At 42.5% G+C, this 25,139-nt stretch overlaps 1 protein-coding gene across 8 annotated transcripts in view; it reads right to left on the reverse strand.

The window, feature by feature from the left end:
* Positions 1-10,588: 10,588 nt before the first annotated feature.
* rnf152 (ring finger protein 152) overlaps positions 10,589-25,139 on the reverse strand; it is a 50,055-nt gene continuing 35,504 nt past the window's right edge. For 7 of the 8 annotated variants that reach the window (XM_040127135.1, XM_040127130.1, XM_040127129.1 and 4 more), the window contains one exon: positions 10,589-14,159. In XM_040127135.1, the coding sequence (XP_039983069.1) occupies positions 13,316-13,960 (645 nt within the window). In that variant the 5' untranslated portion in view covers positions 13,961-14,159 and the 3' untranslated portion in view covers positions 10,589-13,315. The remainder of the gene's footprint in view (positions 14,160-25,139) is intronic. The other variant, XR_005707482.1, reaches the window with a different exon arrangement.

Below are 25,139 nucleotides of genomic sequence, written 5' to 3' on the forward strand. Positions count from 1 at the left end.
CAGCGATTTGAGTGATTTCAGGCGTAGTGGGAAAAAGAGTCGGCCGTTCTGAGTGGGCTGCCAGGAGGGAGTGAAAAGCTGGCCGGCATGTCGTGTGTCGGGGGAGGTTACCCGCCATTTCACGGATTGAGGAGGAGAGAAAACAGTCCGGAAGAATAAGTGAGTGGACAATTGACAATTGAGTCCCTGCAGCAACTCAATAGACAAGACCAAGAAAACCAAGCCAAGTGAAAATGGTTAGTTAGGCACTGTTAAATAAAGGTGGCTTTCTATTGTCTATTGTTCGTTATTTTGTATTACTGCTGACGACCTTCCAAATTACCAACACTTGGTACTGGCTACAAGACGAGTAAACAAGACTAAGGGCAAGGTTATACGGGAAAAGAAATGGTTCCAACGATGTGTTATACAAAAATCAAAAGTGTCTATACCCAAACAGCCACACTGTAAAGGTGGAGAGAAGTTGTCCATCTTAGAGAGGGAGGGGGGGTTATTGTTTAAATATGGGAAAAACCTCTGTAAAGAATTTGGACTGTAGATGGCTTTGGACTGGGTTCATGATAAATGGGGACGTGGATGTTTGCACCAAATTTCATGGCAATCCATCCAATAGTGGTTGAGGAATTTCACTCAGAACCACAAATATCAACCTCATCGTGGCGCAAAAAGAAAGGTCAGGGGATCGTCAAAGTCACGAGGATTCCTCATCTGGGATCCATGACTGTCCGTACCAAATTACTTGGAAATCCATTTGGTTGTTGTTGTTGTTGTTGTTGTTGTTGTTGTTGTTGTTGTTGTATTTGTTGAGATATTTCAGCGGTGGACCAACCAACCTTTTCGCATAAGGAATTTTCATGAAAACTTCCACAGTATTACCAAGGTTGGAGACTGATTTGCTACCTTAGTGAGCCATTGTTTTACAGTGTTTTCAGTAGACTATGAAAATCCGTTGTGAAAATGACAAATCCTCTATTACTATTCCTCCATTTTTTATTTTTTTTTGGTCAAAATTACATCAACATCCTGGGAATACATTTGCGAGCAAGAACTGTATTATTCAAGCACACTCTGACATCTGACATTTTAGAAGTTGACTGCCAAACAGCAACATTTTTAAATATAATAAAAGAATCAAGGTCCATGATTATGTATTGTTTGTCTACTGGGTTTCATCAATGACTAATGCTACTGAATAAAATATTTTGTAGCAGCTCAATTTTGGCCGTAATATTTTCTAAAATGGTCCCTTCCCAACATTTACATGTTGATATAAAAATGAGGGTAACAAAGAGTTCACTGCGATGGATTATGAATCTCAAGTTTCAATTTTCTAGTCTTCAGTTTTCTATCTGTACTTTTTATCGTCCTTCTTTTGATGTATTTTGTCCTTTTGTTTTTTAAACAATTTAGAACAAACACCCCTGGATGAATTTACCAAACTGCTTCACGAAGAAAAAGGGTTTGACATTAAGTAATGATCACTTGGTTCTGAAGCACCTAAGTCTGTACTCTCCAAACTGCTGACTGTTTGTTTACTACCCTTGCTGTCATCTGCAGAGACGCAGGGTTGAAGCGATGAAGGATGAGCGGCCCATCACAAAGACTGACACCAACTGATGGTTTACTGTCCAAACCACAGAGGTCAGACCGAATCAGGCCACTCAGCTTTTCTGTGGTTTTCTGATCAAAACAGTCTCAAGGAAGGGAGGAAGGTTTGTTCACATACCTTTTTATGCACATGCACACATGCATATTTAATTTAATTGTTTTTAACCTGTATTTTTTTTCCTATTGTCGTCTCTTATTGCTGTTTTTTTTTTTTTATCCACACTAGCAGCATGGCACCAGGGATTCACAATCGACTGCTTTGGCCCAGACTGAAATGTCTCAACAATTACTGGATGAATTACCTTGAAATTTTGTACAGACAAGCATGGTTCCCAGAGAATGATGTTAGTGATCCTCTGACTTTTCCTCTAGCGCCACCATGAGGTTGACATTTGTGGTTTTGAGTGAAATATATCTCAAATTGATGAATGGCCATGAAATGAAATCCAGGTATTGTCTTTCATTTGCGTGTTTTGTCTGCACCACATTAAAAGATCCTAAAAGGATTTAGTCTATGATGATATGAGACGGAGAAAAGCTGCAAATCCTCACATTGAAAAAGCTGGAACCCACAAATGTACTTCAAATGGATTCATTGATTATTAAAATCATTGTCGATTGATTTTCTGCTCTACTTTACTTCTAAACGGAGAACGTCTTGTGGTAAAAAGAGGATGTTAAATCTTACATAAAAAGGCCCAGCAGTGGTAAAGCTGAAGTGACGGCTTGAATAGAAGCCTGCAGAAAAACACACTGAAACCATCTCGTCCTTTCCCTCCCCGACTTCAGCTCCATCACTGCAAAGATTGACAGAGCTCTCCAACAAAAGGGCCACTTCCTACACAACCAACACTCTCAGCTTTCTAAACTCCTAATTAAGGCTTCTCTTAATGGGTATCCCTGCGATCCTTGACACCCCTCCTTGAAGATAAGAAGACACTGATGGGCACGGCGAGACAGATGAGCAGGGAAAACTAAACACCACGTCTATTAAATCGGTAATTAAGTCAGAGCTGGGGAGTCAATCAGAGAGGTAAAATCGAGGAGAATCCTGGGGCAAAAAATGTGGCGATTGTCAACCGGTGTGATTAAGTCCTTTTAAGTGTAATTGCACGAGGGAATCAGGGTATTGTCAGCATCAGAGAGGGATTTCCAGGAGTGAAGCGGGAAGCAAAGGGATGGGAAATGACTGCCTGTACACACTTGAGGTCCCGGAGCTGGGGGAGGAAGGAAGCCGGTCTGGGCAACACTTGAAGCGAACAATACTCAAGTTCAAAGAATAGCACGAGAGCTGATTGGAGGAGTTGAGCGCTCGCCGTTGATAAACCATACCATCTGTTGTTTATACCCCATCGCTACCTCGTGGGCATCCTCTGTGAAGAAAATGAGATGAACACAAGGGGGGGCCAGTATATCCATTCAGATTACAAGCTCTATTTTTCTTCTTCTACCGTCCCCCGACGAGCTCCTGGTTACCTCTCGGAACTTTCGTACACACTTGTGAATACAATAGTGCAGTTGGCAGCAGCCATCTCAACTTCTCACACTTGTTTTTCAGAGCAGATGTGCCTGTTGAGAGACTAAGCTGTTGGAAGCGGTTCAGGATCTGTTTGGCCATCTGCCCTGCCCAGGGCAAAGGTCACAGCGAGAGTGTCTGAGCAAATGGTCTGCTGCTGATTGGAAAGTCTCGTGCCTCGAATCAGGCTGTGTGTTTCCGCGGTAGACATGCTGGCTGGGAAATTAACAAGCACGGGAGTGATGATCGTCATTTCCTGATCTGGAAGCCAAATGAAACCAGATAGATATCAGGGTGTTTTGACTCCAGTGCACATGGAGTATCTCCAATGCGAGACAACGCTTTTAGCAGTTCACGCATAAACAAACTTAGTGCACAGAGAATTTTGTTTTTTGACCCCATCACCAAGTAGCCCAGTTTTAGTTCAGCACATAAAAACATCATGAATACTTCCCTTAAAGATTGAGGTTTTATTTCCTGAAAGTGTGTCACTTTGTACGTTAGCAGAGATGGTCTTTGTTTCAGGTTGGTGGGGTTTTTTCATGGAAGTTGCCGGTCCCATCGCGCAACATCCATACCGGAGCAACTCTTTCAATATGGATGTCTGTATATCTGCTCTACAACAAAACAAATAACAGGAACCTAACTTGTGAGCCAACACCACAGCATTAAGTAAAATAATACAGGCCTCTTGACAAACGCTGACACAAAGGAAGGCGGTAGATTTGCAGTTAAATATTGAACAAAATGAAGTGTTTCCATGGCACTTACGTTGAAAACCACTGCTGTAGATTAAACTAGTGTTGATTTGTTATACTTGTTTTAAATCTCTGGATGGGAAACCCACTCACAGGGATCACATTGACAGCCTAAGGTGAAGAGGACTCGTTTGTCTGGAAGGTGGAGCCGATGATCGTTTCGGAGAATCCAGCTCACCTGGTGTGACTGCCAAACTAAATAAACGTGTCTCTTTTTGTCCTTCAGTGGCGTCCGTCCTTTGGATTTGTTAGGTTTGGTTTGGTTGTATATGGCTTTTCATTAGTTTACCTTCACAAGTTAGGTAAAATTAACCTATTTTAGGTTATAACTCATTTATCAGTCTCCCCTCTTTGTCTGACCTTCGACCAGGTTGTAACTTGAACAAAATCTTAATGGAGTTTGGCCATTAGCTGGGTCACTCGCTGGATGTGAACAGTTACTGGTAAAAATATGCAGAGTGTCCTGTACTTTATCAGCACTGCTAGAATATGCGACTATATTTTTAGAAAAAACTGTTCAATTTAGGGAAAGCTCTTGCTTAAAGCCTTTTTTGCGAAGAGCCTTATGCGAGGGATTAGAGTGTCAAGTAATTCATAATGAATAATCAGGGAATTTAGGCGATTCATTTCTAAATGTTGGCGGGAGTTAAAAAATCAACAATGACCTCGGTGTCTGCCATTCCAGAGTCTCCTTTAAAAACATCAAAGACCCTCAGACATAAATGTTTTCTCCAAATTGTTCTTCAAATTTAGTCTCCAATACTTGGTGTTTTTACTTTGTAATACAGTGAGTTTTTCAGGCACAAGGTTCAGACATCTAAGCCGTTCCATGAAAAGCTCTCAATTGAGTCCATCAATAGGGCCTCCAGAAAAAAGATTGGCGTCTGAATTTCATGAGCGTGGATTGATTGGTAAATGTTCTCCTGCTTGCCGAAACGCTGTCAAAATGCAAATGAGGGCCTTTGTACCCTGAGAACCCACCAGCCACCAGTTACCGAAAACAGAATTTGGGTGGCGTGTGTGCGAGCGCAGCCTCCCACACACACACAGATACGCCGAACACGCATCCTAATTAACCTGTCATTACCTACAGCTGCACTCCAAACGAACGGTCACGTGAGCAGGAGAATTGATTCCCCCCTCATCTCTGCGCTGAGTTTGCCTGCCCAGCGAAGGTCAGTCGCCGAGGCTGTCATATTTCAGAGTGTTTGATCATCCTGGGATCAATCCAACCTACAGCAGTTGCTGTCTTGGAAGCAGGAGCGAGAGCTCAGACGCGAGCATGCAAAATTGTGGAGGATCATTTTCTGGCTGAATTGTACGGCCACTTTTAAAGAAGCAAGTCGAACTGAGTAGAAGAGGTTGTGGGGTCGAATCCTGCCTGGGTCTTTAAACATATAATTTATATTTTTAGCTTTTGAATATTAATTTTTCTACATAAGAGTCCAACCAAAAATGAAAAAAAAAGAAAACGTCTTAGAAGTTGGCATTTTTAACTGCCGGACTGTGTTCAGCACCATGTTTATATCCAGTTTTATGAATATCCATCTATTTATCATCATCATCACGGCTCAAATCCCACTCAGAACTTTTTTTTTTTTTTTAAATGTCTCTTGTACAAAACCAACCGAGAAACAACCCTGTTAACCTCTAAACATTTACATATTAATTTTATATATAGAGGCTAAAGGGTTACATATATAATATATAGTTCCCAGAATGTGTCTCCTTTTTAAAAAGCCAAAAAGGACAGTTTCACCCTGTATGTTTTATAAAATAATGTTCCAGGTCAAAACCACGTACATACTGTACTCGTCTGTCTTTGCGAACTTCGCCTCCCGGTGCATGTTAAGGTAACACGGACCTCCCTCTAATCCTTGTCACATATAGTTAAGTGTTCAGCTTCCTGACATACTGTAGGAGTGTTCTCTGAAAAATTGATATTGCTTTTATTCACTCCGCGCTGTCATCCAACACTGCCTCCTACAAATAGGAACGATAAATTTTTTTTTTTTTTTTTTTTTCTTCCCAGCATGAGGAAAAGAAGTCTCATCCGCTGCCGGGCTTAAACGGATGACAGTCTCCCAAGCTTAAGCCAAGAATCCATGATACGTCCTCGAGAGAGCTCACATAATACAGTGATACATGAAAATAGTTCCCTGGCACGACTTCCGCTTAAAGTGCAAATGAGCAGCCATCCAGGTGTGAACTGAGTTAGATTTGATTTTCACTATTACATGAGTTTAAGTCTCTGAACTTATCTGAATTTTAGGTAGATAAATTTAAAAAAGTAAATAAAAAATAGGAGGGTAAAGTTGCGCTCCTTCATCATTTCTGCACGTTAACTGCTTACAGAGTATTTGCTGCTGAAAGTAGCCATATGTGTAAATATACAGTAGCTGGTGGTGCGTTATCAGGAGGAAACTTTTAACAAAGCTGCAACTTAGAGTGTTTTCACAAGCAAGCTGCTGGGAAAAACGCTGAGATCCATAATCTCTCATTCGTAAATTCTTATTTAAAGAAAATGAAAATAATGTGGAAATTCGAAGAGAGCCCTGCCTGGTTTTTTTTTTGTTGCTGTGCGGGAAGAGTTTGTGCAGCGTGTCACCGCATCACCGACTGCTCTCCCAGGTACATTATTCTGCAAGTGTGCATGAGTAAGATCAAATTACCGATCTTCTCTGGCATTCCATCCAGAGAGGGCTTTAGCTCTGAATACTGACAGGCTCAGGCTCCAGAAGCGCCGGCAGACATTAGACGGCGGCATCAGAGACGGGATCGGGTGCCCAAATGTGCACAGGAAAGGGGACGGCGGATTTGCGCAAGTGGGAATGTCATTCAGCGCATGATGTTAAATGGGCATCTGAGAGAGAATCGAAAGAAAACGGTAGTTTTCAGTAACACGATAATGTTATTAAAACCTATAGATATGACCTTATACCATATAATTATCACTGGCAAGGTAGGAACAAAGGAAAGAAGTTTAGTTTGTCTTTTTCTTTCCATTAAGAAACTTATTTGACCTTAATAGTCACTTAATACTGTAAATTATAGTTACTATTCTCTCCATATTGTTATTCTACTATTGCTACCTCCCCTGTTGCTCTTCGTTTTTTCCCCCTTTTCTCCCCTGTTAAAGGATTTTGTTTGCGTCGTTTTCCCCATTCAGATTGAGTCTTAAGAGAGATTTTGTTTCGTCAATAACCGTGATGCTCAGGGAGACTCTCAGGCTGACAAAAGCCTGCAAGTTCAAGCCCTGACACAAGTAATACGCCTATCAATAATCATTTGTGTCCACAATCGATACACTGAGCCGCTATTATAAGCAAGATAATATACGTGATACCACAAAATAAAGTCTTTTTTTTTATTATATTAGTTGGCAGAACTAATCCATCCTTTTTCAAGAATAACTGAAAAAAACTGTGCTCATTAAAGTAAAGAATCTATCATTAAGAGTGAGTAGCGATGGCTGCGGAGTCCATGATGAGTGTGGTCATCATTAGCAGCTGCTGCCTGTGAGGAATGGAGGTGTTTTCCTGCAGCAGAGCCGCCTGCAATTGGTCCCTGGAGAGTGTTAATTACCTCCCTGACACCATATCAATAAATATTTGAGGAGAAAAGAGGTTCCTGAGGGTAAACAAAGAGAGCCTGAATTTCCACCAGGTTCACTCAACTGTGAAATATGGGATTTCGATAAATGGAACTACAGGGAATAAGCTTTTTTTATCTTTCAGTGGAGTTCATTTCTTTAAAAATAGGCACGTTTATGAGGAGGTTATCTGTGTTTTTGTCGGGACTTTGTGCAATAAATGTCAAGAAGTATTTCTCCAAAAAAAAAAGGTTCCAAAGGAGCAAAAAGGAGATTTATTTTACAGCTGAAAAGGATCAATGGAAACAAAAAAAAAAAAAAAAATGCTATTAAAACGCTGTTAGATCTAAAATAAAGACTGCTGGAGCACTCGTCGTTCATTCAGAGCGTTTGCTTTAATAGTTCACCAAAAAACAGCTGCTGCTTGCGTCGTCAGACCTGACACAAACAGGAAACTACAACAGGAACTTCACAGCATTTTACAAACACACAGGCACAGAAATGACAAGCCTCCTTTCTGCGGGTCTCTAGTCGTCACTCTTTTAAGTTTCTGTAAAAACGTCGTACGGGGCAGTTTCTGAATTTGAAAAACAGTTATTACAGAGGACAGGAAGGAGATTCAGAGGCATGATGTTCTCTCAAAATTACAAGCAAATGTCATGTGACAGAAGGGATGAAAAGGTTGAATTACGGCAGGAACGGCATTTCTGTATAATGATCAGGCTGTTGAAGGGCATTCTGTCTTATCGTGCTGCTTGTTAAGTGTTTAATTCTACATGGAAAAATATGAAAAGGTGTAACAGAGAGTGCGTATCCAACCTTGCCATTCCTTACTTTGGTGCATAGCAGCATTTTACGGTGTTTGCCTCCGAATAATGGGATTTTACTGTTGTTAAATCAATTATCGCGTTAGTTATGGTGCAAACAGTAGAAAGGTGGGAAAAAAAAGGTTCATTTGTTTCATTTGTTTCTCCTCCACCAGGGGAGGTCGGTGCTGGTAATGAAAAAACTCTGGTAATGCTACACCAGCCAATATTAATGACACTGTTTCAAAACATAGCTTTAGCAATTCTGTACTTCAGCTTCCTGTACATCGTCCGATTTATCAGCCTGGAAGATTTTGGTTTTATTTGTCCTGGTTTTTACCAGTTGAGGTGAGTGGAGCAACAACTCTTTTCGGAAAGAGACTCCCCAGTACTCTGCTTATGATGCATAAAAAAAAACAGTGAAGAGTTTTCAAACTGACTATTTTTTTTTTATTAGAGAGTAGTTCCGGTGAAATCTGCCTCTTACAGCAAACTGGGTGAAAGAGATGTGATGATTTTATTTTATTTTTTCCTCCTCCTTCCAGTGCTTCAGTCCCACCAACCTCCATTTTATCGTGGTGGAGGCAGATGTCACAAAACACCTGGCCTGGCCTGGGTAGGTGTAGGTAAGAAAAAGCTGTCTGTTCTCTACACACCCCGTCCGTGTTTGCCACAGAGTCCAAAAGTTGCCACGTCGTGCCTCTCACATTGTGTGCGATGTACTGTACTTGTGAGTGTCAAAATCACATGATGAACAGTTAAGACTGGATCTGGCAAGTAACTCTTCATTCTTTCAATTGTTTTTTTCTTTTTTTGGATTCACCTTCCCGATGGAAATACTGTCAAATTGTGACATGGAATTGGAAGATAGATGTTTTTGTACCACTTTTTGGTAACACTTTATGTCAACCTCACCTATTCGGCATTAATAAACAGTATATACACATTAATAAATGGTTTCTAACACAATATAAAAATAATAAAGCTAAATGATAAAATAAACACTTAAACACTTTAAAATGTCCACATACCCACTGACAAATACATGACAGTGTTGTAAACCACTTATTAAATGTTTATACTTTGCTTATACAGTGTTTAATGGCTTAATAAAACATTTATTATAAAACATTTATTAACGCTTAATAGATCAGTAATAACACCAATGAATTTTGGATTGCCAGGTTGTGCCAGTTAAATGGTCCCTGATGTTTTAAAGTCTTTTTTTTAATTAATGATCAATCAAGCATTAATAAAAACATTTACAACTAATAAACTCCTTACAAAGTAAGTTTCAATAAAGTCGGAAAAATATGTTAATAAAACTTACGTGACGCAGCGCAAGAAATGCCAAAAACGATTCTTGAATCTGTTTTATTTTGACAGGATTTCAAAATAAAGTCTTCAAGTTATCTCCAAGTTACCTTGGGTCAAGCCACGCTAGAAAAACCACTTCAACCTCAAGTGCTGAGAAATGAGCTTTTTTTTTAGCGCTGAGTGCTAAGGAGCTAAAAATATTTCAATTTTTCAGCAAAGGAGCCCCGAACTTCAAAAAGGGCTCTCAATGCAGTCTCATAGCAACAGCAGCAGCATGTCCGACATGAACCAGTTCAGCTGAACTTAACTCTCACTGCAAAGGCAAAATAAACAGCTTCCCCGCTGTGGTCCAAACGCCTTTTCAAAAGATTATTCATGTGCAGGAACCCTCCAGCCTCAAGTATGTTTTGATTTCAGCCAAGTCAAAGTGTCCAGACTCTCTCTTCTGTTTGAGGGGGAGGAAATCTCAGACCTTGCTGCGGTGGCAGGTCATTTTTAAGGAAAATACTTCATGTTTAGTAGGGAGGAAACTTTAGGCTTTGGTTTTAAGGTGGTAAGAACGCGCCTACGTGCGTTACTGGGGCGGCTGTGGCTCGGGAGGTGGAGTGGGTCGTCCGCTAGTGGGAATGCCGGTGGTCGATTCCCACTCCACGTGCAAGATACTGAACCCCAAATCGTCCCCAATGTATCATCGCTGTGTGGCTGATGGAAAAAGCGCTGCATGAAAGCGTGTGCGAATGGGTGGGTGTAAAGCACTTTGAGTGGTCGATAAGACTAAAAAAAAAAAAAAAAAAAGGCGTTATATAAGTGCAGTCTAAATTTCTTGTAATTTTTAAGAGAAAAAGTCACCTTTTTTAACCGTGAGTGACTGGATCCTCCATAATGTAGATATATTAAATAAATCAAGTAATTGTTTTTGTGGCAGATATAAGTATATATATATGTAACATGTCGGTGCAGTTTAGAACTCTTTATATGCTAAATACCAAACTTTTTTTTTTTTAAACTTTCTTTCCTCACGTTGTATTACTGGTGTGTTGTGAAGTGAGTGCCCTGAAGTGAACTGAAGAACTTGGCATGTTTGTTTCTTTAAGAGCAAACACAGAGAGAGAGAGAGAGAGAGTGTGCTCCCTAATCTCAGATCAGAGGTAAAACATGTCAACAGAAGAAAAATTATCAGAGAGAGACAAAATTACAATCAGTCTGTACATGACGAGGCTGCTATACAAAAGAGTTCACCCTGTGAATCGCGTGTGCTGTACACGCCATTGTTGTAACGATACAGTAAAGAGACAAACTGCTTGCCTCAACATATAAAAGTGAAAAAACAAAGAGAAACATCCGTCTCTGCGTATACGAGAGATATTCAAAAGCAGATAAATCGATACAGCAGTCATTAACCGGACCCCTGCAGTGCCCGCCCACTCCTGACCCATTACTGACCCATTACTTGCACGCATAAATACACACCATCGCACTGTTGAGCCCATATATCCACCAGTTTCTAAATTAAGGGAGGTATTAAGATGAGGAGTCGATAGTGTGTGGGCTGCTGGCGAAGGCCTGGTGGGAGTTGGAGAGTCCGTCTTTAGAGATCGATTGTGGTCTGAAGGAGGTCAGGGGGAAAAGCGGATGGACAAACAAGTGATCACTGAAAAGCATCCGTGGCAAAACACAAAAATGTAAAATGTATGCACTGAAGACGCACAACAAAAAAAAATAAAAGCTATAAAACAAGAATGCTTTCCTTATGAAGGCTTTTGTCAAATGTCAAATATGTTTTGTTTTTTTGTTTTTTATTTAAAAGGCTATTTCTACATTTTGGCTTACTGGGGATTCTTGCAGACAGTTAGATGAGAAGATCGATACCACTCTCTTTTATGTGTTTCAAATGCAGAGCTGGAGCCAGGAGGCCATTAGCTTGGCTTAGCATGAAGACCGGAAGCTAGGGGAAAAAGCTAACCTGAGTCTCTTTAAAGATCAAAAATATCGCTAGTAACACACCAAAAGCACTAAAAGTGCTGTCACATGTTATCTTATTTCTTTAATCCATAAAAAATTTGAAATGTAAAAGTGTCAAGTTGTGGTTTTTATGGGGAGTTACATGCTGTAACTCACGTAGCACGTGAAACCTCCTGAAAGCAAAGGGGAAAACAGCTAGCCTGGCTCTTTTCAAAATTCAAATATACATCTATCAACACCGCTAAAGCCCATCAATTACTGTAATTTGTTTTATCTTGTTTGTTTGCTTTTAAGATTCTAGTTTGGATTAAAGTTTTACAGGGAGTGCTGCGGCTCATGTGGCATATGTAGCACCTAGCACGAGGTCACTGAAACAACTGAGAAACAACATGTTGAGGGATGGGCTTCAAAAAAAGACAGCCTAGCCATTTCCCCCTGCTTCCCCTTTATACCGGGCTAAGCCAATAGCCTTTTCCATAGCTAACAGACAGATATAAAAGGTGGTATTGATCTTTCTCAATGGTTTGAGCCATATCTTTGATTATCAGATGGCCTGTAGATTTTTGGCAGTTAGCATTATACCAGAAGGCTGCACAAATGTTAATTATTATATTGATAAATAAAGACATTGTTTAGTAAAGCAACTGTCAGAAAAATGGTGACCATTGCAAGTTCTGAGATCCCAAGTGACATCTTCCCATTGCTTGTTTTGTGCAACCGACAGACCAAAATCCAGAGACATTAATTTAACAATGATATAAAAACAGAAAAATCCCCACCATCAAATGTTTGGCAATTTTGCTTAATAAATTACTTTTCCAATCAACCAGTCAACAGATCATTTCAGCACTAATTCATATTTTTAAAGCGTAAAGCAACTTAGTACTACCCGTGTTTTTAGTTCAGCTGAATAATAATGCTGGCATGTATGAACGTTACAATCCATGTTTTGTATTTTTTGACAACCACTTTACTAACTACAAGGAACCATCAAAGCAACAGTTTGTTTTTTTTCCAAACAGAAACTCATTGTGTGAAAGAAAATTTTAAAAAAAAATTAAAAAAAAGAGAAAATGAAAGCTCTGTTGATTTTGAGTTTCCCAGATAATTCAGATGGGGCCCAGACATGGATCCTGCACAGTTCATTCCCGCAGCATCAGAGAACGGAGAGCAGCCAAGTCTGGACTCTCTGTAATGCAGCACCAGCTGAATACACCACACTTGGAACCTACACTCATCTAAACAACACTATGATAACTGATGTACTTCTACAAACCACAGACTAAACAGGCAATCCAACCACTGGGAGTGCTGAGTGAGTGTCAGACCGGACCCCAGCCCAAAACATATCAGCTCGCCAAAAACATATCAGGAGCAATTCCCAAAGCGTTCTTCAGAGGAAACGGAAGGACAGGAAAAGGGTGGGAGTTTCAGGGCCAGCAGAGTGCTGTTGGACAAGAAAAATGAGAAGGTTTGTTTGAGTATTTCCATTTTAATTTCAGTCTCCCAAACAAAAAAAGGGGGACATAATGGCAGACCTTTTTCGATTCTCCTTCTTGCCCTAGTCTTCTTCCTCTGTCTCTCTACGTTGCTCCGCGATTTCCTTGGATGCCCATGATGTGACTTTAGTCCCCTCCTCAGCAGAGTTCTGCCCTGAAGAGAGGCGGGCTAGTGGGGGAATCAGGGGTGGGAGAGTGGGGATGGGGGGGGGGGGGTGGGGATGGGGGTCGGCAGTCCAAGCAACCTGCCCCTGCCCTCAGCCGCAGGAGATGACAGTGAAGCGTTTGGAGATGCAGGACATGTTGTGCAGCACGATGCCCAGGAGGAAGAGCAGCACACAGGCCACCAAGATCACCGTGCACACGCCGGACCACGTGGAGCCCTTCCCTCCTCCTCCCACCGGGCCAGTAACTCTCCTCTCTCCCTCGCCTCCTTCCAGACCCATCCCCACGCCCTCTAGACCCATAGCCAGCCCCAGAGGCTGCTGCTCAGGCACCGTCACCACGGTCACCCCTTTCTGCTGGCTGCCAGGTAGGAAGCGACATCCAAGCTCCCCCGGCAGGCCGAGCGCCCGCTCCTTGGCGACGGGCAGGGGCAGCATGTAGCAGCCGTTGCTGGGGAGGCGGATGAAGACGGGCGTGTGCTCAGAGGCATGAGGGATGGCGATGACAGTGATGATGTCCGGGTCGTCCGGGAGCTGGGAGACGGACAGGCCCGGCGGAAGCTTGGTGACGCCGCGGCACCAAGGACAACGAATCTCCTTCTGGCTGCTGCGCATCTGGGTCAAACACACCGAGCAGCATGTGTGACGGCAATCCAGGAGCTTGGGCCGCCGGCGGGGGCTGTAGTAGTTAAAGCAGATCTGGCACTCCAGAATCGAATCCTGGGAAAGAGTCTCCATTTTTGGAAAAGTGGGTAGGTGTTCCCTTATTATATTCACTGACAGATATTTTTGGAGAATGGAAGTCAAAAACAAACAGATCTAGCAAAAAGGGTGCACAGCTCCAAGTGGAGTTAGGAAAGTACAGCTGGCTCCGATGCTTGACTGTTCACCACCATCCACGAATTCACAGCCCTTTGGTGGCAGCATGGTCACACATCTGCAACAGAAGACAACAGAAAGCCTTGAGGATGATGTTCCTTGGTGCCTATGGAACTGCGCTTTGATGTGAGTTGATAAGCAAGAAAGGGCAATAAAAACTGTACTTTCTGTGGAGGTTAATATTTTTTAACTCTGACATGAAGTTTATGTCCTGACATGCACAGTGATTTGTTGGTAGGGGATTTAATACCTTAGTATTAGCATCATGAACGATAGAGAGTCATTATTATGTACAGCACATATCGTATGTATCAGCCGGCAGCTGACTGCAGCAGGGGCGAGTTCATGAGACCCTTCGCCTCAGTATCTGTGTTAAGTATGGCTAATTCTTTTAACTGTCTCCTTCAGGCCACAGACTCCATAAACAATTTCTTCCTCCTCCTCCTACTCTTCTTGCATAATCACGTCTACCGTGCTAATCCATGCGGAAGCTGTGATAGTTTGCTTTTACAGATGATTAAACCCTGTCAAAATAGCACCAAGGAAACAATGAATACCAAACAGGGCCCTGCCGACTTTATATTTTCTTTTTCGCCCAAATTGTCAAGTGTGAAAACTGCTGAGGAGGGAAGAGGACTAGATTTTTTCTTTCCCTTTCTCTTGGCTGCCATCTCAACAGAACCGGTGTCCCCCCAGGCACGACTGTGGGTAGACAGCTAGAGTGAAGACTGAGAAAGGAGGGGGAAGAGATGGAGAGAAAAGCGTTGATAGAAATGGAAAAAGGTGACCACTGATGGCCCTGCAACACTGTATATCTCAGTTCCTTATCAGAAACAAGATCTTAGGCAATTAAACTCCTCATAGTGACCTGTGGGGGACACCGATGTGGCAATAACAGATTAGCGCATGTTCACACCAGGCATGCTTGGAGCAGTTTATTCAGTCTGGACTCCTATTTAGTTTGGTTCATTTGGAGGAGAGGGGATGATCACATTCGACCTTGGGCTGCACCGAGACACGGTTAAAGATTTGATAGCATTTTATTGAGCTGAAATCCCACATAGAACCTACTTATCAAATCGAAATCATTTCATTGACTGATCTCTAGGTAAAGAACGTCACAGCAGCAGAATAAACAAGGTAGTCTAGACGGAGGAATCCTTCATCTCTTTCTGCGGGATTCCAAGGCATTCCCAGGCCAGATGGTTAAATGGATCGAATCAGTATTGGGGCAGAAACGAGCTGTTTTTTGGATGGTTAGACCTTTGCTACGAATTTGGAAATAAAGTTTTCCAAGATTCAATTGTGGACTGCCAGGCTGCTTTGAAAGAAAGGAGAGGCCATATTTTTAGTCATAGTACGCGGCAGGGCTCTACGGATGGAAATATCTGTTATCGATCCACCACTTTGGTCCAGACCAAAATGTCTCAACAACTAATTGATGTATTATCATGTCATTTGTAAAAGACATTCATGGTCACAAGAGGAGGAATCCTAACGACTTTGGCGATCTCCTGCCTTTTAGTCTGGCGCCACCATGAGGTTGATACTGGCTGTTTCGTGTGAAATCTCTCTAAAGATATTGGATAGTTTGCCATAATAATCGGGTTAACATTTCAATACCTTGGCTTGTGACTGAACACAAAGTACATTTCCCTCAGCCTCAGCTATGCTCTGGGTTTAGTGCTAATTCGCAAATGCTATCACGCTAACACACTAAACTAGGATGATGACATTGGCACAACACTATACTGTCGCATGTTAGCATTGTCAGTGTGAAAGTTTTAGCACGTTGATGGTAGCATTTAGCTTTAAGCAATGCTGTGCCTAAATACAGTCTCACAGAGCCGCTGGCATGGCTAGCATGTAGACTCTTATTCTAGTATTATAAGGTTTCAGTTTTTATTAAAAAGCATCAAATTGAACAAAAAGACAAGATTTTGATCTATTGTTACATACATGTATATGATATGTTCATATTCATAATTATTGAGTAGTACTAAGAGTCCATGAAAAGCAAACAGTGGGTGGAAAAGCCTGTAAAGAACTAGAATGCAAATATTGACATTTCAAAAGCTAAAAGTCAAGTTTTGCCAGGAATGGTATTTGTTATTGGGCTACCTGAATGTTTAAAAAAATGAGTGAATTAAACATTTGTTATCCTAAAGCATACAGGTATTCCCCCATGTTGAAACAAATCTCATTATAAAACTAGGGCTGCAACTAATGATTATTGCCACTATTGATTAAACTGCTGATTATTTTCCTCAATTAATCAAGTTTTTGTTTTGTGCATAAATCATCAGAAAATAGTGAAAAATGACCGTTGAAATTTGTCAGAGTCAGAGGTGGCATCTTCAAATGTCTTATTTTGTCTGATAAACAGCCCAGAAACCCAGAGATGCTCAGTTTACTGTCACGGATGACAAACAAAAACATCAAATCTTGACCTTTGTGAAGGTTGAACCGGCGGGTTTTTGGACAGTATGACTTAGAATGATTATTCGACAACCAAAATAGCTGCAGATTAGTTTTCTGTTGATCAACTAATCATTGCAGCTCTACCGTAAACTAAACAAAGATGCAGTTGACAGTAATACTGCAGAAAGTGACCAGAGAATGCACGGTTTCATGGGACAGATGTTTGACTGTTTTGGAATCATGTTGCCCTTTGCTTCGGTGGGTAAAGGAAACCAGCTAGTCTCACACCTTAAAATGCTTCGGCGGAATAACTACTCGAGTGAATCCTCGTTCGACCGCCTAACTCTACGGTCAGGTCGACCTATCGGTGTTCGTCGGCACCATCCACTTCCCCGCGCAGCCTCATGCACACCTCCTTACTCCGCCCTAAGCAGCGCCATCACCGGCCTTCCCCGGGCAAAACGGTCCCTCCCCGGCCGGGTCTGGAGGCCAGGCCCTGCACTCCCCTCCCGCCTCCTCCCTCCCCCGGCTGACCTAGTTTCTCCACTCTGTTACCGAGTCAAAGTCGAGGGAAAGTGCGGAGAAATCCTGGTAGTTTTAACGGAGAAGTGAGGGGAGAGGGAGACGGAAGCAGAGAAAGAGACCTGCCCTTGAGGGGGCGAGACAGCCCAGGGTTTTACTGAATCCTTTTCCCATAGATAAGGATTAGCTTTGATCTGACATAAATGCTTTGTGCCTCAATATTCCCATACATCCAGTCGCTCTCTCTTACCCCCCCTCCTTCCTTCAGCATTCCTAGTTTCCATTTCTACTTTAAACCAATTCTTCCTACTTTTCACCAGTTAACTTCTTTCCTTTTTGCCTCTCAGTCTTTTTCCTTTCCCCGGTTACCTTTCCACTCGTTTTCTAAATGTCGAGGACTACAATAGAGGTGCACAATAAATAGGGAAAAAAAAGAAATAAATAAATCCCGAACAGCAATACTACCTACTGCAATTCCACAAATCACAAGAGGCAGCTTTTCCCTGTACACAGAAATCACTTTCTATGTGATGAATATTACACGAGGTAAATATTGTTAATATTGTGCTCTGCAGAATCAAAGGCTCAGAAATTAAGTTATATGTATGAGAAAAATTGATTTTACTTAAAATGAACAACACTGACATAACTCCCTAAACCAATAATGTTTTAAAGAGAAAGAAAAAAAGGAATATTATGCAGGAAAAGTGATGCCCATGTATTTGACAATTTATACAATATAACAGTCGGTATGCCGTCGGGTTGCGACTGACATTTATTTTCAGTTTTTGATTAATCTGTGGATAATTTTCCTGATTGATTAATTGATTATTTAGTCAACAAATGTCAGGTTAAAAAAAAATATACACATCATAAAATAGCAAAAAATGTCAGGCAATAGTAAAGAATATCAGGAAACAGAAAACATGTCAAGAGGTAACAAGTAACAATCAATAGAAATAAGTAAGAAGCGGCAGGAAAAGAGGAAAATGCCCATCACCATTTTCAAAAGCTCAAGCTGACGTTCAGATTTTCTTGCTTTGTTCAACCAACAGTCAATAAAAACAACATCCCAGAAGATTATGAAAGCCACGAAACATTCACTTTCCAGAGGCAGGAATCAGTGGATTTTTAGCATGTTTCCATGAAAAAGATTACTGGATTATCAACATAGGTGCCGATTCATTTTATCCGCCTATAAACCTAATCGATTAATCGGCTTGTTGCAGCTCTATTCAGCAGGACGTACATCACAGACTTACCTTATGTCGGCGTCACTCAGCTGTCGTATCTCGGGATTGTATTTACAGGTTTTGTGCGACTGCTGCTTTCAAAGTCAACTCTCTGCAGTCCTGATGACACAGTCGCGCAGACGAAGGAGATCGTCTGAGTGAAAACGAAAACCCGGGCATCCAGTGTCATTTTTCTCCGAAACTGCTGAGGAAAATAACACGTCTGCTCTCGGGGAGCGCTCTGAGGTCATGAAACAACGGCGAGGAGCAACTACGGCTGCAACTTAACAATATGATTTATCGGTTCAACTGAGCTGTAACCAGGGCAACCTGGCTTACTGGAAAAAGCTCAGCTTGTGACCCATTTTCTATCACACCTACATAGAAACACAAACAAAACATGACCGAAAGGGTGCAGGGGGGCTGGTGTCCTGAACGAGTCTGAGCCGAGATACACGACCAGCTGTGGATACAAAAAGTCTGATTGAACGGAAACATAAATACGTAAATAACCAATACGAGGTCTATTTTTGTAAAAACGTGACTCTTACTAATTCTACCAGTGTTTTTGTGGCGTCATCAGGGAGGCAGAGAAGGATGTATGATTTAGTAATGATGCAGAGTGACCCAGCGGCGGCCTCCACCACGCCGACATGCCTGTGGCCCACCGGGAGTAACCGACAGAAAAACACACACACACACACGCGGGCGCACAAAGAGGACTGAACAGAAACACGCACTAACAAGCACACACACACTCCCTCCCTCAGGGCCTCCACACACAATCAGCCGAAGAGAAAGTGCACTTGTCCTAGCAGACAAAAGTTAAAAATAACCGCCACGGCCAGAAGTACACACATGCACAGACACACACACACACAGACACACACACACACACAGCTCCACCCAGCTTGATGCAATAAACTACCTGGAAGCAGCGGGGCTAGCAGCATGGAGGAGAAGCTAGTTAATCCGTGCACCCTGAGGTGGTCTGAACAGGTGAAATGTCGGCGAGATGATGATGATGATGACGATGACGTACAGTGCGATGGAACTGTTCACATAACGCATGTGCATGCTGGTGCGTTACGGGACGAGCGTTCGCGTCGAGCAGCTGCAAGGCAGTTGGCTGAAGTGCGCGGGGTTTTTTCAGGCCATTCAGCCTCAACTCAGGTGACGCCGCATGAACTGCAGCGCCCTTGATCCATTAGAGCCCGACTCTTATTGGATTCTCAAGGCTACACTGGAGGATCGACATCAGAATTTTAGAAAAAAATTTAAAAAAAGAACAGTTTTGGTGGTGATCCTTCAAAATTTGGTTTGCTAAGTATTGTAATAAAGACTGAGGCAGGATATTTTGTACTTGAACAACAAACTTATCTGCTATGTGTGAAAGTTCCTTCTTGAGCTTAAAAATAGCAGCTTTTTTCCTGGAACTTTCAACCACATCTCGTGGTTTTTCCATCAGGGTTTGTTTAAAAGCAGTGGGGGGGCAAAAAAAAAAAAAAAAAAAATCTTTTCAAAATATGTATCTACTATAATCTACAAAATGACAGTAACAGTGAATATAGCAGAACCGTAATTGTCACTGGAAATGAAATTATTGTAAATAATACCATCAAAAATCAACTAAATATTTAAAAAAAAAAAGGTTAGTTCCACATAAAAATACAGCCAATGAAACACACTTTACGTTTAGCCTGTCCACCAACTAAGGCAGTGGTGACCACTGAGGACACCGAAGCCCCTCAGAGGACGTCCAGATTAATCCGGTTAAATATGTAAAGCCATCTTTTTCCCTCTGTCTCAGCCGTCCGACTCAATAGACAAAAAGAGTGCTTTTTTTCTCCCCCGGAAAAACGGGGCTCGTCGAAAACAGCCTCCAGAGAGTGTGAATCTTAAAACGGGTAAAACGGTGCGTTTCCTTAACGACGACCTGGAGCCGGTCCACTGAGGGTCAGGGGCTGAGGGGGCTGAGGGCGGTGACGCCGCGACGACTTTCCCTGGGGTTTTTCCGTTTTAAAATGTCAAAAATGGCCGAAAACATAAACACAGCAGAGCTTTTTATATTAACCTGTATTTATTTTTAATTTTGTCAGACAGGCGTTGCAATTACAAAATAATGGTTTTATCTCCGCGGTGCAGCAGCTCCAGAATGACTGCTGGCGTTTAGCGTTTATTGGCCACGATTAGATCTCGGTTTCCTACTTGTTGTGTTGTGTGACAGCCCAGACAGAAAAATATATAAGTGGGAACAACTTCATTGTGAATGCGGTTGCATTAAAACGCAGCATAGGTGGCCGCAGAGGAGAGGGCGGGAGGACACTGAACAGAGGTGTGACGTGCCGACACCCGCAGGGTCGAGCGTGCAGCCTCGGCGGGGCTGCGTGGCGCTAAAGTTACAAAGATAGCTTTCTGTCATACAACATCTGGACCATGAAACGGTAATAGAGCTCTCTACAAAAACGACCTGGAAACACCACGATGGACGTAAATGGTTTTTGGAGACATAGTCCGCTTTAGAAACTTGAGGGAGGTTTTTATATTTCATACTTCATTTAGAAAACACCCATGTTACAGGCTGATACCAGTAATTTTCAGATTTATATTTTTAAGCCAACATCAGGGCCCCAGCATTTCTCCACCAGAAATTTAGCCGTGAAACGGCGCTTAGATATTCATAATTTAGCAGTTGACTGAATAATTCTGTGGGACGCCTGTGACACCTGGTCGCTGCCCTGCTGCCAACATAAATGCCCATAGTACTGACTGTAATAGGCCAATATGCTCCGATACTACAGTATCAGCTGTGCTGATTTATCTGCATCTGGATCTGGATTAACATTCAAAAAACACACAGACGTTTCCCCCTTTCCTCTACAAAAACACCCTATCTGCCAATTTAAAAAAAAAAAAAAAAATTTCTCAACCTCACTGTTTTATTTTTTAAAAATTCCTGGATCTCTACCCAAAACTAATCATTTGTCGCTTAGCTCGTTGCTGAACTTCCCACCACATTTCACTAACATCTGTTGGCAGGTTTCTGCAACGTCCGACCAAACAGGGTTGAAAACTCTGCGGAAGCGTCGAGCCCGGTGCCTTGACAGACGCTTATATTCGCTGCTTTCGTCGCGAGAACAGACACCAACCCTCACGCCCAGAACGTTTTCCATCTATCCAGCCCTTCATCAGATATTAAACACCAGGGGAAACTGACGGGAGCAAACACACACTCTTATCACTGTCAAATATGGCAGGAAAATTAATCCGTAGTCTGTCCATTCAATTTGTGGCACGTCGGCATCCTATTTCTAATGTATTCCATTATGCTCCAAAGGCCATTCGCTCATTCGAATGACAGATAAATGCACCGTGCTGTGATGCAGATGTTGCACGTGTTGGTTTTATGCTACCTCTGCCCCACTTATGCACAGTAAAGTACGAGACCAAGATCAATCTCTCCGTTTTTCACTTGTCATGAAAACAATTCATCAGTGAATTAAGAGCGAATGTGTTGGATTAATCTCAAACACGGGTTTTTTTTTTGCACCGACCTATACGCTACAGCGCAAACAAACGTGCCAAATCAAATGGGGTTCTCCTCTACAGTCACGACAGTGCGCCGAGCCACTATTTGCATGTAGCTGTTGTGTCAATTTCCTCGGCCAAACATCAGAAGGTTGGATGGGAGTCGACACATCACCCCCAGAGTACATTTACCGACTAAAGTGGTCATGCAGGAGGCCGGCCGAGGCCAAAGGGCGACAGCAGCTCTTTCAGTGAGTTTTATGCTCCACAGTCGCAGTGAGTGTGTGTGTGTGTGTGTGTGTGAGTGAGTGTGAATCCAGAACTCATCAATTAACTTAAACTGCAGCCCATTTTTTCATATGCAAGACAGGCGAGAAGGACAAAGAACAGTCTGTCCTTGAAAAAAAAAAGGTTAAAGCGTACCGTATGGACATGTGTTAAGTGTGTGTGTGTGTGTGGTATGTCTATCTTTGTGAGGAGCAATTAGAGAGAAAAATGAGGACATTATTGCAAAATCCGGTGGGATTTGCCATATAGGTACCATAACGTCGAGGGTCCTCACAAGTATAGAAGTAATAGTAGTATAGAAGTGATACCAGTTTCAGTTGGTCCGAATGAGTCGTTGCAGTAAGAGAAAATCTGCAGCTTATCGGAATCAAAGTAAGTCTTTCGGATTTCTGGTTGATCTTTGGTGACGTGCAAATTCCCACCGCTGACCAGCAGCAAACCATCTCGACACTGCTGACCTCTGAGGAACGGAGGGCGAGAAATCCAAAATGGACGCCGCTGTTGTCGCTTACTACCTGTGTGGTTCCGTCCGCTTTTACCGCTGAAGATTTGTGGACTTGGCCAAAAGTATACAGTGATATTTTTGCCAGTACTATGCCACCAACCGTGTGGGCAACAGTTTGAGAAAGACCCCTTCCTGTTTCAACATGACAAATCACCCCCGTGCACAAACCCAGCTCTATAGAGAAACGGTTTTCCCGCGTTCGGATGAACTACCACGCCGACTGTGAGCGACACCTTGTCCCCCAACATCAGTGTTGGACCTCACTAATGCCCCTTGTGGCTGATTGGGAGCAAATCGCGAATCCCCGCAGGCAGGTTTTTAAAGTCTGGTGGAAGGAGTGAGACCTGAGGAGTGGAGGCTGTTGTAGCAGTGGATTAATGCCCATGGTTTTGGAACTATCTCATCTGGGTTTATCTTTCTGTGACCGCTTACTTTTTGGCCATTGGTCAAGTGTGTGTGGGTGTTTTAGCTTATACTATATGTGTATGATGCCTGATAAAACTGAGTGTTTTTTGGTATAGTGTGATGTTCGAGTGTCCTTTTCTGCTGTAAGCACCACCACCAAGTTTGATGCGTGTTGTATTTGTGTGTGTGTGTGTGTGTGTGTGTGTGTGTGTGTGTGTGTGTGTAGGCTCAGCACAGATGGAGCCCCTGATAGAGGCCTGTGCAGCCGACCATTGCAGGACACATTATGGCAATTTCCAGCTTGAGGAGCCAGCGAGCGTCAGAGCTGGCGGGGGCCGGCTGGACGGGCTTGGCCCCCACAGATCTGCCCGAGCGTGACAGACCGCCACACTAAACTCCTGCACCGCCGGGAGTCCGCCCAACCAAGGAAAACTGGCGAGAGGAGAGCGGCGCGCATCCGGCGCATCTCCCCAGGTATTTGGTTTAATTCTCTAACGCCAATATTTGACTACAGACAACCTTTGCCAGACTTAAGAACAAGCGCACCCAGGAAAAAGGAGAGGCCGTGCTGATTGAATTTCCTCGCTAGTCAGAATGTCCTTAAACACATATTACATTCAGTACAACTATTGTGACTGAGTAGACTATTTTCCATGGTTAGATAATGAGGTAACGACTGCATTAACACAAAGAAGCAACTTCATTTACCAAAAGAGAGACGAAGTGTATAAAAATGAAGGAGTTTACAGAAGTAAACTGAATCAAGTAAATCTTGTATTTAATGCAGAGTTAGATTCATTGTTTACTTGTTTTATTGTTATATTACACGATCAAGTTTTGAGAGGCTGTTCAAGCTTTCCCTCAGTCAGGTTTTCCAAAGATGCAACTGGTCAGATGTCAAAAGTGTCTCGTTGAGGTGTTTCCCTCTGCAGTTTTAATGGAGTTTGACGGCAGAAAATGCTTCATCGATCTGAAACGTCACCAGTCAGACCCTCAAACAGTGGGGGACTCTTCATAGAGTGCCAAGACTCAGCCCTCACGAAACAAGAAAATCCATCAGAGATGCAACATGAGGCAGTTTCTCCTTTACAACAGATTAGAATGAGACTGGCTTCGAGTAAGACGGGTGACGGACTCCACTTGTTCCTGACCCACAAAAGCTTGCTCTCTCTCTCGCTTTAACCGGTTTTATTTGTTTTAATTTCTTCGGGAAAGGTAGTTCCAATGAAAACGGTTGACAGCGAAGTCTGTGGATTATCTAGAGGCGAGCTAGAACATCTCCAGTCGCCGTTTCCTCCATTGGGGCGGCAGCAGAGACAAGTATCTCAAAACCAGGAAAACCAAATCTAAAAACATACAAATGACTAATTCTAGGAGGAAAATGAGAGGATGTGTTTTGTTTTGCCTCTTAATTTGGGTGGACCCGCCTTTTAAACATGCTCAGCATTTTTTGGGAAATGTTACGAGATCAGCAACTGAGGCAGAAACAAAAAGAGGCGGGTTAAGTGGGGTGGGTGTGCTCAATGGTTAGGCTGCGACCCGTCACCGCAAATCATTAAACCAATAATAAATATAAGGCTTTGAGATTATCGGAGGTTAGATTTGATTAGATTTAAGTCTTTGCGATTCGGTCACATCAGCTATTAAAAAAGCGAAACCAGAAAGAATTTAAACCACAATAATATCAGCTGTGATCTGTTTTTGATGCTCTGTCATGAAAAATGGAGGAAGCAGGGGGATTGATAGAGTTAGGGATGCACTTTCAATTTCTTCTCCGTCGACTCAGAAACTGATGAATTATAGACTCCTGACCTTTAAAGACAAATTCATGTTCACAGGCAACATTTAGGCAAATTTATTCATTAGATTTCAGATGGCCGGAAAACTTGGCAAGTATTCCTACGTACCGCATGTGTATACTGCAACTTTCAAAAGTTTCGTCTCCATGTACAGTGAATGTGTGTGTCATCTTATTCTGCATCCCTAATGTCGGACTATTTTGGTTTTGTGACTGTATGTGTGTGTGTGCGCATGCATGTCAGGTCGAGCTCCCATACCCGAATGCATGTGAGTGGCGGGCTGGCGGCATCTTTTGCTGATGCTTCCACACTATTCCCATCAATCCTCAGCGAGGTCA

The sequence above is a fragment of the Xiphias gladius genome, chromosome 5 (assembly GCF_016859285.1).
Source record: "Xiphias gladius isolate SHS-SW01 ecotype Sanya breed wild chromosome 5, ASM1685928v1, whole genome shotgun sequence".
In the NCBI taxonomy this organism is placed as follows: Eukaryota; Metazoa; Chordata; class Actinopteri; order Istiophoriformes; family Xiphiidae; genus Xiphias; species Xiphias gladius.